At 46.2% G+C, this 16,044-nt stretch overlaps 1 protein-coding gene across 3 annotated transcripts in view; it reads left to right on the forward strand.

Moving 5' to 3' along the window:
• Positions 1 to 535: 535 nt before the first annotated feature.
• Positions 536 to 16,044, forward strand: part of SLF2 (SMC5-SMC6 complex localization factor 2) — a 137,524-nt gene continuing 122,015 nt past the window's right edge. For 2 of the 3 annotated variants that reach the window (XM_073555775.1, XM_073555777.1), the window contains exons 1-2: positions 536 to 818; positions 4,803 to 4,846. In XM_073555775.1, coding sequence (XP_073411876.1) covers positions 724 to 818; positions 4,803 to 4,846 — 139 coding nt within the window. In that variant the 5' untranslated portion in view covers positions 536 to 723. The remainder of the gene's footprint in view (positions 819 to 4,802; positions 4,847 to 16,044) is intronic. The other variant, XM_073555776.1, reaches the window with a different exon arrangement.

A 16,044-nucleotide genomic window follows, 5' to 3' on the forward strand; every position in this document is an offset into this window, starting at 1 on the left:
TGGTCAGAATTGTAAAAATTGGCCCGGGAGTTAACGTGCAAACCACCCTTGGTAGTGAAGGGGTTAAGCTGCAGGAAGGAGAAATTCAGGAAATCGTTTGTGCCTACTGCTATGGGGATGTATAACAATTCACTAAGGGTGAAAGATGGCTATGACCTAGGGCTGGCACACTAATGGAAAGGATCAGAGACTTGTGTGCCTTTGCTTGTTACGTATTGTGGTTAGTCATGTGCAAGATCTGTGTCTGGTAATTACTCTATGTAATGCTGTTTGTAATGTAGTAACGCTGTTCTTAATGTTTTGTTTGTAATGCCGTTGTAACGCTGCTGTGATACACTTTATTGATTCCGAGGGAAATTATGGTATCGTATCGTATGGTAAATTTTCATTGCCACTGGTGGCTTGTGCCTGACATGGAGAGTACAGCAGAACAGCTGTAGGTGCACCTCTTAGCCACCAGGTGTCACTAGTTCGCTTGTCATACAATATGTCCATTTTAATCATTTCAATAAAGTTGGGTTAAAAAAAACCCTAACTGCTCGATTCTCTCGTGGATCCGCCTTGTTATGGTGAGGTCAGGGCGACGCTCTCCGCGTTTGATTACTTTCTCCTGTAGACGGAAGTGCTTTGGCCAAAACTCTCCGGGGAAAGATGGCGCGAAAAAGGTTCTGGAACTAGCTGGGCGCGAAGTCTGACGGCCGCTGCGGGGGCCACGCACCGGGGATGCCGCGACCCACTGCCGGGATTCAGTTATCCCAGGGTGACGCTCCGGAAAGTCCTGTCTCCAGAAAGAAGCAGAGGACATGTGGCGCTGCCAGGTAACTGCGCCCTTCCCTGCCCTGTGATAGGGGGGCACCGAGCAGGAGGGAGACACTGGAGAGAGAGAGCAGGGCATGCTGGGACTTGTAGTTTCGCAGGTGGGAGTGACATGACTGTATGGGCTGTGACAGATGATGACCTCCCCTGACACTTGTCACATGCCCACCACATTACTGGGGAGCAGGTTTACCAGCCCCAAATCTGGTGACATTCCCTCCTCCGGGGGCAAGTTCAGCATTAAAGGAATTGTCTGGTAAAAACTGTCATTGACAAGATAGGTGATAACTTATTGATGGGTGGGGCTCTGACCGGGGGGGGGGGGGATCAGCAGAACCTTTATCCCTGATGGGATGGCACGTTAGCGGACCTGGCGGACCCCCCAACGATTAATAAAGTATCGCCGGTATTTTTCAGCGGACTGCCCTTTTAAGTACATGCAAAATATTGCTGACCGTATACCAGCCATGTAATGTGTCGCTGTTCATTATGCAGGTCGGCTAAAAGAAGGTACAGCTGCTTCTAAAAGGTTAATCTGCAAGAAGAGGACGGGGCTGCATCCAAGGCTTTAGTCACACATCAGCATTTGTATTGCCAAAACACAGAGCAGGTGCCAGTCTTTCAATTCTAGGTTTTCCTCTACTGTTTTAAGCATACAAATACTGATGACATATACTGACATGTGAATGAGGCCTAAGACAGCTATCTGTGACTTAAAGGGGATGTCCACTACTAGACCAACCCTTTCTCAATCTGAATGTTTTCCCCCCATGAAAATAAAATTCTTATACTCACCAGTTTCCGCGGTGTTGGCACTCACATTCCCAGGGCTCTCGTACTGTTATGACTTGTGAGCCCTGCGCCCAATCAGTGCTGGCGTCACTGTTCACGTCGGCAGTAGTATATGTAATGAATAGGAAATCAGGGCTACGTCTGGCCTCTCACTTCCTCTTGTTTACTACATGTCAAAAGGCGGAGACAGTGACGCCAGCACTGATTGGGCGCTGAGCTCACATGTCATAACTGCGCGTCAGCCCAGGGAACACAAGTGTCCACTCCCCTGGAACGGTGCCGACACGGGAGGTGAGTATAAGGCTGGTTTTACACTTGACGTTTTTTTGCTGTCATTTATTGTGGGCTGTATGGCCATGATTTTTGCGGTATCCCACAAAAACGGGCCGCAAAAAACCTTCTTGGATTGCTGTTTTTCACTTGTATAACAAATAGCAGGGAAAAAAATGGCGATCCGCAAATACGGTGTACCGCAAAAACAAGCAAACTTTTTTTGTGGTGCCATTGAAATGCATTGCGGCCGTGTCCGTAAGCTGTGAAAAAGATCGAGCAACCATATTTTTTCACAGCCCTCACTGCCATACAGAGCACGGCCCTTCTACTAATTTACTGCAAGTGTAAAACCAGCCTAAGTGTTTTTATTTTCACCGGGCAAACATTCAGATCGAATAGGGTTTGTCCTAGTAGTGGACAACCACTGTAAATGATGACCTATCCACAGGATATTAATAACTTCATTCACTTATACAGGACACAAAATGCAGTACTCATTAGTGGCCACTAAGCAATAAGTAAAGCTGCTGAGTCCTGCCCGTACCTTGCTCCTTTCCAGCTGCTTTATCAGATTTCAGCTGATCCGTGGGGATGCCCGGTATCGGACCCCACCAATCACATTTCGATGGCCTATACTATGGATAGGGCTTTAACCAAAGGTGATTTTCATAATCAATATCTAAGGGTGTTTTCACATTGCTCTTTTCTCCACATTCCTGGGTCCCGTCATTGCTTGCATCCGATCGCCACTTCAAAATGGAATTAAGATGGAGCCCTAGACTAAAAATGGTGTCAGCAGAGTGGAAGTGTGCACTGATGCGCATCGTTTTCGGGCAAATTTGCCTACCGGAGGCAGACATCCAGGCACTTACAAAGGGTTAATCTCCTATGGAGGACACAGCTGCTTCTAAAGGGCTAATCTGAGAGTCTCCCTAATCATGGAGCCCACAACACTGGGGAGAAGCTGTGATAGGATTTACTTCTGTAACTGGTAGTTCCATCCTCGTTCCTCTGTTCCATAAAATACAGTTATCATCTAGCATTGCTTCATATATCACTACATGAGCAGATGCACAAATTTGTGTATTTATGCTGTGCCCTGTCTACCCCCCACACAGTGGTATCTCTCAGCTAAGAAGCAGTAAGTCTTATAGAGCTGTTCTCCTTTTATCTCATGAAGCAGTTTTCCCTAAAGTGATATCAGGTCCGGAGATACGCTGCCTCCTCAGGGAATGGGAAAAGAGGTAGCTGCCAAGCAACCACTTGATGTCTGGCAGGTACCAGTTATGTAGCTTGTTACAATAGGACGTGTGTGCAAACATCGGCAACTGCTTCTTCTGGTGCTCAGTAACATCTCTGAGCTCCCAATATCCACTTCTAAATCACATATCTGACTTTGACCACTATTTCATAGCTTAAGACTAAACCAGGCCTAGCTAAATCTGGGTTGGTTTTTGGAAGCAGCAACGACAGCAGAGCTGTGGGGCTGGATACACAAAGCTCCTCACACGCACTAAGGGTACCGTTACACCTAGCGACTGACCAGCGATCCCGACCAGCAATATGACGTGGTCAGGATCGCTGGTGAATCGCTGGGTGGTCGCTAGTGAGCTGCCACACATGCAGATCTCACCAGCGACATCGCAGGGGACGGGGATCGCTACTTATCTGTCAGACGCGGCGATCCTGCGTCCTCCCGCCCGGCTCCACGCGTCGCTCGTCGTCACAGCAGGAAGCGCCGCAGGAAGTGGACGACGAGGAATCGTCCAGCAGCTTCTCGCGCGATCAACGATTACCAGCGGGGGAGCCGTCGGAGGTAAGTATCACATGCAGCGATATCGCTAGCAATATCGCTGTAACGTCACAAAATCGGTGACTTTACAGCGATATTGCTAGCGATATCGCAGTGTGTAACGGGGGCTTTAGTGTCATTGTGGGTGCATTCACCGTGAGCAGGCGTGTTGTCATCCCTGGCAGTGTAGCTAGAGGTGCGTGCACATGGTCAAGCTCGCACCATTTCAGTGCACATGCGCACACACACTCGAACACTGCCTGAATTCAGCACGCTCTTGGAAGTGAGTGCTGTCCATCGGAAGCTGGGGAAGTTCCCAAACATAAAGAATGAGGGGTGTAGAGGTGCACAGAGCTCTTGGCAATGCTAAGAATTCACCGAAGCCCTTTCATTTGCATTCATATTATGGTAATTTATTTTCTCAGACTGTGTGCCACTTACAGGTACAGTGCTTGTATGGTTTTTATAGGGCTAAGTCCCCTGGATCATAGATTAGCTTGTATAAAATGCATTTTAACTGTGATAGAAGCACTGAAAAACAAATCTGGAATAATCAAGCCATCAGCGGGAATAAAATAAAGCTAGCAAGCACTGCCCACTTTTGACCTCAGCCTTTAGGATTGCATGTATTGTATTGCATTACTGTAGTTCTGAATTCTACAAGCAAGAAACCCCCCAAAACACATTTTGTTGGTAACGGCTTCCTCACACAGCTGTATACATTGGACGAGTGCTATTCGATATTTTTTTTTTTTTTTAAATTGGATAGCTCTTGTACCAATGTAATTCATTGGGGCAGTGCTGAATAACGATTTTTTTTTCACTCTGAAATCATAAGACACTCTCTTATTAAAATCTATGGGTGCGTGGAAAACATCGGACTGTACTTGGATGATGTCTAAGTACAGTTGAATTCCGAGGACTCACACAATAGTGTGCTCCGATTCTATCACCCGAGAGAATCGGATCACACTATGCTAACGGTCACGTGAAACTCTGATCAAATGGATGAGAAAATCTACGGTCGTGTGACCCTGCCCTTGAAATGTTTTTGATCTACATATTTGTATAGACATGCCGAGACCTGCCACTTACTGTGCATCACACTTGGCTTTTTGTGTTTTTGCAGAAACCACCATATAACAGAATTCTTTAGGCCGTCTAGCAAGCCAGGTATGCACAGTGATCGCTTCTGTCATGTGTTGTGAAAGCTTAATGCTCCATTACTCTGTATCTCTTTCTTTGCTAAGGTCTCTGTGTTTCAACAGATTTACACGCGGTCAAAATTGTTGGTACCCCTCGTTTAATGACAGAAAAACCCGCAATGGTGACAGAAATAACTTGAATCTGACAAAAGTAATAATAAATCAAAAAGCTATGAAAATGAAAGTCAGACGTTGCTTTTCAACCATGCTTCCACAGAATTTTTTCTAAAATAAAACTCATGAAGGAGGCCTGGACAGAAATGATGGTGCCGCTGTGACAAAAGGGACATGTTAAATCAAGGTGTGTCCATTAATTAGCATCACAGGTGTCTACTCTCTTGGAATCAGTGAGCGGCCTGTATAGAGGGCTACAGATACTCGCTGTGCTGTTTGGTGACATGTTGTGTATCACACTCAACATGGACCAGAGGAAGCGAAGGGAAGAGTTGTCTCAGGAGATTAGAAAGAAAATTATAGACAAAACATGTTAAAGGTAAAAGTTATCAGACCATCTCCAAGCAGCTTGATGTTCCTGTGACTACAGTTGCACATATTATCCAGAAATTTAAGCTCCATGGGACTGTAGCCAACCTCCCTGGACGTGGCCGCAGGAGGAAAATTGATGACAAATCAAAGAGACGGATAATACGAATGGTAACAAAAGAGCCCAGAAAAGCTTCTAAACATATTAAAGGTGAACTTCAAGGAACATGAGTGTAAGATCAGATCGCACCATCCGTTGTTGTATGAGCCAAAGTGGACTTCATGGGAGACAACCAAGGAGGACACCATTGTTGGAGAAAAAAAAAATCATAAAGCCAGACTGGAATTTGCGAAACTACATGTTGACAAGCCACAAAGCTCCTGGGAGAATGTCCTCTGGACAGATGAGACCAGAATGGAACTTTTTGGCAAGGCACATCAGCTCTATGTTCACAGATGGAAAAATGAAGCATATCAAGAAAAGAACACTGTCCCTACTGTAAAACATGGAGGAGGCTCTGTTATGTTCTGGGACTGCTTTGCTGCATCTGGCACAGGGTGTTTAGTGCAGGGTACAATGAAATCTCAAGACTATCAAGGGATTCTAGAGAGAAATGTGCTGTTCAGTGTCAGAAAGCTTGGACTCAGTCGCAGGTCATGAGTCTTGCAACAGGATAATGACCCAAAACACACAGCTAAAAACATCCAAGATTGACTAAGAGGAAAACATTGGACTATTCTGAAGTGGCCTTCTATGAGCCCTGATCTAAATCCTATTGAGCATCTTTGGAAACAGCTGAAACATCCTATCTGGAAAAGGCAACCTTCAAACACGAGACAACTGGAGCAGTTTGCTCTTGAGGAGTGGGTCAAAATACCTGTCGAGAGGTGCAGAAGTCTCACTGACAGTTACAGGAATCGTTTGATTGCAGTGATTACCTCAAAAGGGTGTGCAACAAAATATTAAGTTACAGGTGCCATCATTTCTGTCCAGGCCTATTTCATGAGTTTTATTTAAAAAAAAAAAAAAATCTGTGGAAGCATGGTTGAAAAGCAATGTCTGACTTTTTTTTTTTTTTTTGTTTTTTTTTTTTAATAGCGTTTTGATTCATTATTACTTTTGTCAGATTCAAGTTATTTCTCTGACCATTGTGGGTTTACTGACTGTGGGAACGTACCCTTAAGATGTGCCCTCTCTCCCAGTCAGACCAGTCCTTCTTCTTAATATTTTCGAGTACAATGAAAAGCGACTTTTAGGAAAGGATTGTTGAAAATGTTATTCATATGTTCCAGGAAAAATATATCTTTGTACTGTTAGCCAGTAGATAGAAAAAATATTCCACATTGAGTCCTCAGTGGTTGATGCCAATTTAATGATTAACGGAAAAGATGGTGGTAAATAGCAGCTTTCAAGACCTCAGTATGTTATCATCCGAGAACACGTGTGTCCTAAGGGTATGTGCAAACTCTGCGGATTCTGCTGCGGATCCACAGACATTGTACAGTACAGTGTTAGCCATTGGGATTTCAAATCCGCAGTGCACATGCTGTGGATTTTTCCATGCGGATTTGCTGCGGTTTTAAATCCGCATCATGTCAATTCTTTCTGGGGATTCCGCAGCGGTTTGACACCTGTTCCATTGTCCAGGTGTCAATCTGCAAGGGAAAACTGCTGGCAAATCCGCAGGAAAACCTCAGGTCGCTTTACCTGCGGTTTTACCTGCAAATCCGCAGCTGAATCCGCAGCATGTGCACTCACCCTAATTGAGTATTTTCGGCATGCTCAGAAAAAATCCTCGAGCCGTCTCCACTGCATGACTCTCACATCTGAGTATGCCCACTCATCACTTCCTCATGTCTCTTGTCAGGCTCAGTATAAGACCGGTTTCACATGTCCTGATATTTCCGGTACTGGAAAACCGGTACCGGAGATATCTGTGTGTTGTGAATGTACTACTCAGTACAACAGACGGCCGCCAGGGAAGAAGTGCCCGGCGGCAGGTGCTGAAGATGGCTCTCATCATGCTCTCCTGTTCTGCCGGCGAGCGGCGCGAGCAGAGGAGAATGAGTTAAATTCAAGTCTGAGTGGTGACAGCAGGTGGGGCCTTTAGGGACTCTAAAGGTACTGTCACACTAAGCAATATCGCTATAACTTGTGACGTTATAGCGATATTGCTAGTGATATCGCTGTGTCTGATACCTACGACCCGCTGGTTATCGCTGATCGCGCGAGAACCTCCTGGACTGTTTCTCGTCGTCAGCTTCCTGCGGCGCTTCCTGTGGAGAGACGAGCGTGGAGCCGGGCGGGAGGACGTCAGGATCGCCTAGTGTGACAGGTAAGTAGCGACCCCCGTCCCCAGCGATGTCGCTGGTGAGATCTGCCTGTGTGGCAGCTCACTAGCGACCACTTAGCAATGTACTAGCGATCCTGACCGCGTCATATCGCTGGTTGGGATCGCTGGTACATCGCTAAGTGTGACAGTATCTTAACTCCCATCATCTGACACCTGCTGCCGCTAATAACAATCACAGCAGGTGCGGATGATTGGGGTATTCCTCAGCCGCTGCCTGCGATCTAATAAAATAAATGAATGGAGAGACCTGACGTAGGGTCTCCCCAATTTTCTTGCACCAGCCAGGCAAAACCTACAGCCGGGGGCTGCATCCCTCAGCTGTCAGCTTCAGCAGGTTTGGTTATCAAGAAAAGACGAGTCTCCACGCTGTTGTTTTTTTTTTTTTTTTTAAATTATTTAAATAAATCATTGAAATAAACTGGGGTCCCCCCCCATTTTTGACAACCAGCCTTTCTAAAACTCACAGCTGGGGGCTGGTATTCACAGGCTGGTAAGGGGTCATTGATATAGGGATATAGGGCCTCCAGCCTAAAAACAGCCCGCATCTGCCCAGAAAAGGCGCGTCTATTAGATGCGCCAATTCTGGCACTTTGCCCGCGTCTTCCCACTTGCCCTGTAGCGGTGGCAGTGGGGTAATTGAAGGGTTGATGTCACTTTTGTATTGTCAGGTGACATCAAGCCAACTGCTTAGTAATGGAGAGGTGTCTATAAGACACCTCTCCATTACTAATCCTATAGTTATATGTTAAATAAAGACACAGCCGGAATAAAATCCTTTAATTTAAAAAAATGACACACACTCCTTTAATAGTGAGTGAGTTTTGCCTGGTTGGTTCAAGAAAATAGGGGGGACCCAGGCTGGGTTTTTCATTCATTTATTTCATTAGATCGCAGGCGGCGGCTGAGGAAAACCCCCATCATCCTTTCCTGCTGTCACTGTTATTAGCGGCAGCAGGTGTCGGATGATGGGAGTAAGAGCCCCAAAAGCCCCCACCTGCTGTCATTGCTCAGACTTTAAAATAACTCATCATTCTCTTCTGCTTGCTCCGGTCGCCGGCAGAGCAGGGGAGAATGCTGAGAACCTCCGGGGAACAGCGCTTACTGTAGAGCTTCTTCCCTGTTGCTGATGCGTGTCACACAGAGGACATCAATGTGTGTTGTCCATATGCACGTGTGCGGGACGCTTTGCTGTCCTAGCTGACGGTAAAAAATGGACATGTCTATGTGTGGGGCACACGGACATGTGCACAGACGCGTTCATTTGAATGGGCCTACGTGTGTCAGTGTCTCTGGAAAGTGTGAAAACTGTCAACACACGTACTGGAGACACGGATGTGTGAAAGAGGCCTAAAGCCCCCTACACACAGCGAGATCGCTAGCGATATCGCTAAAGCGTCACCGATTTTGTGACGCAACAGCGATTTCGCTACAGGTGACACTTACCTCCGACCCAGCTCCCCGCTGGATATCGCTGATCGTGCGAGAACGGGTTGGTCCATTTCTCGTCATCGGCTTCCTGCTGGTGCCGACAAGCGATTACATGGACGCGGGCGGAAGACGTCACCCTCGCTGCGTGTGACAGGTAAGTATCAACCGCTGCTGCATCGCTGGTGAGATCTACCTGTGTGGCAGCTCACTAGCGACCACTTAGCGATTCACCAGCGATCCTGACCGGGTCGTATCATGGTCGGGATCACTGGTGCATCGCTAAATGTAACGGGGCCTTAATACAAAATCTGAAGGGTCACAGATTTATACACAGCAGGACACTGAATAGTACAGTAATAAGACAAGTGATGTGAAGCAGAACTATCAGTATTTGAATGGGAGAAACCAGTTGTGGCAGGAAATATTGTTGCAGTTCATAGATAAGGAGTATGACTGTTTTATTGTCCCCTATTTGAGGTCTGGTCTGTGGTTGTGATGCTTCCACAAGGTCTGAGGAGCACATTTATTAATTGAATGTGTCATAAGTTTGTACTCCCTTACTTTTCTGTCTTTCTGGGATTTAAAGCTTCCTCTCAATTATTATTGTACATCATTAGTATTATAATGTGGTACCAGGTTAGCCAGAAAAATCTGTGTAAATAATAATGAATTTTGGGGCATAACAGTATTTACATATACAAACAATACTAATAAATTTCATGTGCATGAGGCAGTGATCAGTACCACAAAGCCACAGGCAGATCTATTCTTTTTTCTATTATTTCGTGATGAGAATTCATCTTAGGACAAAAGCTTAGAACAATCTCCCCTATATTCGGTCCCCCAGATGGACATTTAACACACATGTAATGAAGTACACTGCATTACAGGGCTGTGGAGTCGGTAAGCCAAACCTGCGTCTCCGGCTCCTCAATTTCCCTTAAACCAACTCCAACATATATTGCTTATATTGAAGTGAAAAATGTATTGTAGTACAATGTGAACATCAGACATTTAATCATTTTTATGATAACAATAATCAAGATATTTTGATAGAACATAATATCTATTTATTGGAATACAACTTTAGAACACAAAAAACTGTAATAAATTGTAAATATGTAATACACTATGTAATATTGATTACATATAAATATAACACTATGTAATAAACTATGTAAGTGGCAAAAAACAGTTTTCAGCAAAAACATAAATAACTAACTAAATAAAATTTGTGCAGTCTATGAATTTGTTCTAAGAAAGAGTTGCCTCCATCAGATCTTCCTTCATAGAGGACCTCAAATCTGACCTAATAATTTTAAGGCCAGAGAACAACCTCTCTACACTAACTTGGGTTGGAGGCAACATCTCTAACAATTTCCGGGTAGAAATTAATTGCCTCATGCACAGTCCGTTTTGATGAACGGTTGAATTTTTCTATTTCTTTGAGAGCAAGTGAAACATTTTGCTGAAATATGGTCAATCTGCTTGCTATAGGAGACGGAGTGAAATATTTTTCCTTGCGGCAACGCTTTGCCTTCTCCATATCATCCAAATACTTGTCAAAGTCAAACTCCTCATCTGATGAGGATTAAGATATGGCAGCAGTAGCACTGTCAGGACCCAAGTCCTCTTGCGCCTGGCAGCCTTCCTGTAGGCCTCTCATCCTAACTGCTACGTCAGTCAGAGCTTCTTTTCCTTTAGTAAGCTGTTGATCATCAAGCAGTATACGATGACTTGGGTCCACATAAACAGCTGCCAGAAAAATTTTATTTTCCAATAGCTATGTCTCTCTCCGTTTCATTGAAACAGAAATGCCATCTGTGATTAAACCTACTCCTTGGGACAGGCAAAATAGCAAGTTCTTCCACTCCCCTAAGAAAATGCCAGAAGTTAAATCCTCAGCTTGCAATTTTTTAGTCACGGTAAATGAGTGATTAAGCAATTCCTTCAATTCAGCCACCTGTGTCCATTGACTTTCATTTATGGTTACCTGAGGGTTCGTCATATCTATAAGAAACAGTTTTAGTTCAAGCAATCGCTCAATCATTAAATAAGTGCTGCCCCACCGAGTGGCTTGATCGACAATTGCCCCTTTCCCAGCATGTCTCTTCAAGATGGAATCAATTTTAGGGGTTCTGGCGACAATAACCAATTTCCTCACTTTTCCAATCAGATTTCCAGCATGTCCCTCTTGCAGACTATCTCTTATTGCCAGCTGCAGCGTGTACACAACACAGCGCATGTGATGAATATGAAAGTGTTTTGAAGCAGCTTCAAGAAGATCATCTATTTCTACAGTATAATTTTGCTGTTCTTCTGTTGTAATATCTATTTGTTCCTCAGTTACATGAACAGCACTGTGGCCCTCCATCTCAAACATACTGAATCCTAAATTTTCTTCTAGCTGTTGTTCATTACTCTCATTCTCAGCATTGTCCGTTACAATAGCAAGAACCTGTTCTTGTGTGAATGTAGCCTTAGATCAGGAATAGAACAGTCATTTATAGGACATTTCATAACTTTCCCAAATTCCTATGAAAAAATATTCAGCACATTCTTTATTGAACTACTGTACCCAATTTATTATATATTTTTGGAGTCTGTCCATTTTATTCCGACTCCACCAAAATGAGCACCGACTCCACGACTCCGACTCCACAGCCCTGCTGCATTAGATGTGATGCAGCTGAAAGTACCTTCAATCTTAAAGACCGGATTTGAGTTGGGAATTTTTTTTCTTGTCCATTGTCATTTATATACATCTAGGTTTTACATTTTCACTGACAGGGAGCTTCTGACTGAGGCTTCTCAGATTTATGGTCTGCCTAAAACAAAGAGGGAAGGGGGTCTGGAAATCTGGATTTTAAACAGGCATCTATTTGTAACAGTGGTTGTATTTTCCGTGCAACTCCACTTAACACCTATAGATTTGGATAGTAGGTAACTACTAGAAGTACTTGGTTGCTGTCTTGTTTAGTTCTACATTGTAGGAGATAATTTATTGAACATTTACCTGCAGCGAAATAAAATGTTAAATCTGTCCATATATAATGAAATTCTAAATATAATCATATAAAATATAATGTAAATTTCCAGTTTGCATCTAATGTATAGCACTTAATTATCTGTACCAGGGGTGGGCAATTTTTCCTGAGGGGTCACATGAGAGACCATGACTGTTGTGGAGGTCCGAACCAATAGCTTGTAATTAATTCTACTCAATATTAAAGTATTAATATTAATTGTGTCACTTTAATATTGAGTAGAATTAAGTATGGTGATACCCCCCTGTATATCTTTGAACCTAAGTTCAGCCCCTTCTGTATATCTTATGAACCCCACCACAGCCTCCCCATATACTGCATGAGCCCCACACAGCCTTCCTATATATACTGCATGAGCCCCAGTCTCTCCTATGTTCTGCATGAGGCTCCACACAGCCTTCCCATATACTGCATGAGGCCCCTACAGCCTTCCCATATACTGCATGAGGCCCCTACAGCCTTCCCATATACTGCATGAGGCCCCTACAGCCTTCCCATATACTGCATGAGGCCCCTACAGCCTTCCCATATACTGCATGAGGCCCCTACAGCCTTCCCATATACTGCATGAGACCCCTACAGCCTTCCCATATACTGCATGAGGCCCCTACAGCCTTCCCATATACTGCATGAGGCCCCTACAGCCTTCCCATATACTGCATGAGGCCCCTACAGCCTTCCCATATACTGCATGAGGCCCCTACAGCCTTCCCATATACTGCATGAGGCCCCTACAGCCTTCCCATATACTGCATGAGGCCCCTACAGCCTTCCCATATACTGCATGAGGCCCCTACAGCCTTCCCATATACTGCATGAGGCCCCTACAGCCTTCCCATATACTGCATGAGGCCCCTACAGCCTTCCCATATACTGCATGAGGCCCCTAGAGCCTTCCCATATACTGCATGAGGCCCCTAGAGCCTTCCCATATACTGCATGAGGCCCCTAGAGCCTTCCCATATACTGCATGAGGCCCCTAGAGCCTTCCCATATACTGCATGAGGCCCCTAGAGCCTTCCCATATACTGCATGAGGCCCCTAGAGCCTTCCCATATACTGCATGAGGCCCCTAGAGCCTTCCCATATACTGCATGAGGCCCCTAGAGCCTTCCCATATACTGCATGAGGCCCCTAGAGCCTTCCCATATACTGCATGAGGCCCCTAGAGCCTTCCCATATACTGCATGAGGCCCCTAGAGCCTTCCCATATACTGCATGAGGCCCCTAGAGCCTTCCCATATACTGCATGAGGCCCCTAGAGCCTTCCCATATACTGCATGAGGCCCCTAGAGCCTTCCCATATACTGCATGAGGCCCCTAGAGCCTTCCCATATACTGCATGAGGCCCCTAGAGCCTTCCCATATACTGCATGAGGCCCCTAGAGCCTTCCCATATACTGCATGAGGCCCCTAGAGCCTTCCCATATACTGCATGAGGCCCCTAGAGCCTTCCCATATACTGCATGAGGCCCCTAGAGCCTTCCCATATACTGCATGAGGCCCCTAGAGCCTTCCCATATACTGCATGAGGCCCCTAGAGCCTTCCCATATACTGCATGAGGCCCCTAGAGCCTTCCCATATACTGCATGAGGCCCCTAGAGCCTTCCCATATACTGCATGAGGCCCCTAGAGCCTTCCCATATACTGCATGAGGCCCCTAGAGCCTTCCCATATACTGCATGAGGCCCCTAGAGCCTTCCCATATACTGCATGAGGCCCCTAGAGCCTTCCCATATACTGCATGAGGCCCCTAGAGCCTTCCCATATACTGCATGAGGCCCCTAGAGCCTTCCCATATACTGCATGAGGCCCCTAGAGCCTTCCCATATACTGCATGAGGCCCCTAGAGCCTTCCCATATACTGCATGAGGCCCCTAGAGCCTTCCCATATACTGCATGAGGCCCCTAGAGCCTTCCCATATACTGCATGAGGCCCCTAGAGCCTTCCCATATACTGCATGAGGCCCCTAGAGCCTTCCCATATACTGCATGAGGCCCCTAGAGCCTTCCCATATACTGCATGAGGCCCCTAGAGCCTTCCCATATACTGCATGAGGCCCCTAGAGCCTTCCCATATACTGCATGAGGCCCCTAGAGCCTTCCCATATACTGCATGAGGCCCCTAGAGCCTTCCCATATACTGCATGAGGCCCCTAGAGCCTTCCCATATACTGCATGAGGCCCCTAGAGCCTTCCCATATACTGCATGAGGCCCCTACAGCCTTCCCATATACTGCATGAGGCCCCTACAGCCTTCCCATATACTGCATGAGGCCCCTAGAGCCTTCCCATATACTGCATGAGGCCCCTAGAGCCTTCCCATATACTGCATGAGGCCCCTAGAGCCTTCCCATATACTGCATGAGGCCCCTAGAGCCTTCCCATATACTGCATGAGGCCCCTAGAGCCTTCCCATATACTGCATGAGGCCCCTAGAGCCTTCCCATATACTGCATGAGGCCCCTAGAGCCTTCCCATATACTGCATGAGGCCCCTAGAGCCTTCCCATATACTGCATGAGGCCCCTAGAGCCTTCCCATATACTGCATGAGGCCCCTAGAGCCTTCCCATATACTGCATGAGGCCCCTAGAGCCTTCCCATATACTGCATGAGGCCCCTAGAGCCTTCCCATATACTGCATGAGGCTCCACACAGCCTTCCCATATACTGCATGAGGCTCCACACAGCCTTCCCATATACTGCATGAGGCCCCTAGAGCCTTCCCATATACTGCATGAGGCCCCTAGAGCCTTCCCATATACTGCATGAGGCCCCTAGAGCCTTCCCATATACTGCATGAGGCCCCTAGAGCCTTCCCATATACTGCATGAGGCCCCTAGAGCCTTCCCATATACTGCATGAGGCCCCTAGAGCCTTCCCATATACTGCATGAGGCCCCTAGAGCCTTCCCATATACTGCATGAGGCCCCTAGAGCCTTCCCATATACTGCATGAGGCCCCTAGAGCCTTCCCATATACTGCATGAGGCCCCGACAGCCTTCCCATATACTGCATGAGGCCCCGACAGCCTTCCCATATACTGCATGAGGCCCCGACAGCCTTCCCATATACTGCATGAGGCCCCGACAGCCTTCCCATATACTGCATGAGGCCCCGACAGCCTTCCCATATACTGCATGAGGCCCCGACAGCCTTCCCATATACTGCATGAGGCCCCGACAGCCTTCCCATATACTGCATGAGGCCCCTACAGCCTGCTCCACCAATCCTGACTGCGCCTAGGGAGACAGCGAGCGGGTGGGCACGGTGTGGCTCGCGTACCTCTGGTTTCCAGCCCTCTGGCTGTCTCAGTCCAGCCCGCGGGCCACACTTTGCCCAGGTCTGATCTGTACGAAACTCTATATGTAGCGCTGATCACTGCCTCATAGACAAGATATTAATAGTATTGGAAGAAACTTTGAGGCTGTGTGCCCACGTTGCGTTTTTTTAAGCGTTTTTGAAGCGTTTGTGCCAGATCAGACGCTTCAGAAACGCTTAAAAGAAGCTTCCCATTCAATTTAATGCATTTTTGGCTTTTTGTGCCAATGCATGCGTTTTTTTCCACTCATAAGACGCTTAGCGGCTAAAAACGCAGCATGCTCATTATTTTCCACATAGCTCAACGTTTTTAGCTATTTCCAATGTCCCCAGAAACCGCACGGAAAAAAAAGCATAAAAAAAGCGCGGTTTCTGGGAAGATGTCCGGTTTTCTGAGCGTTTTAAAACGCTAACGTGGGCACATAGCCTAACAGTGCAATTTTTTTCCTCCACTTCTTAGAGCCATAGGAGGGCTTTTTTTGCAGGCGTTTTAAACGACACCATTCATTACTGGAAAGCAGGAAAGAAAAA

The sequence above is a fragment of the Dendrobates tinctorius genome, unplaced genomic scaffold (genome assembly GCF_039654945.1).
Source record: "Dendrobates tinctorius isolate UK_male_01 unplaced genomic scaffold, ASM3965494v1 ptg000230l, whole genome shotgun sequence".
NCBI classification, from domain to species: domain Eukaryota; kingdom Metazoa; phylum Chordata; class Amphibia; order Anura; family Dendrobatidae; genus Dendrobates; species Dendrobates tinctorius.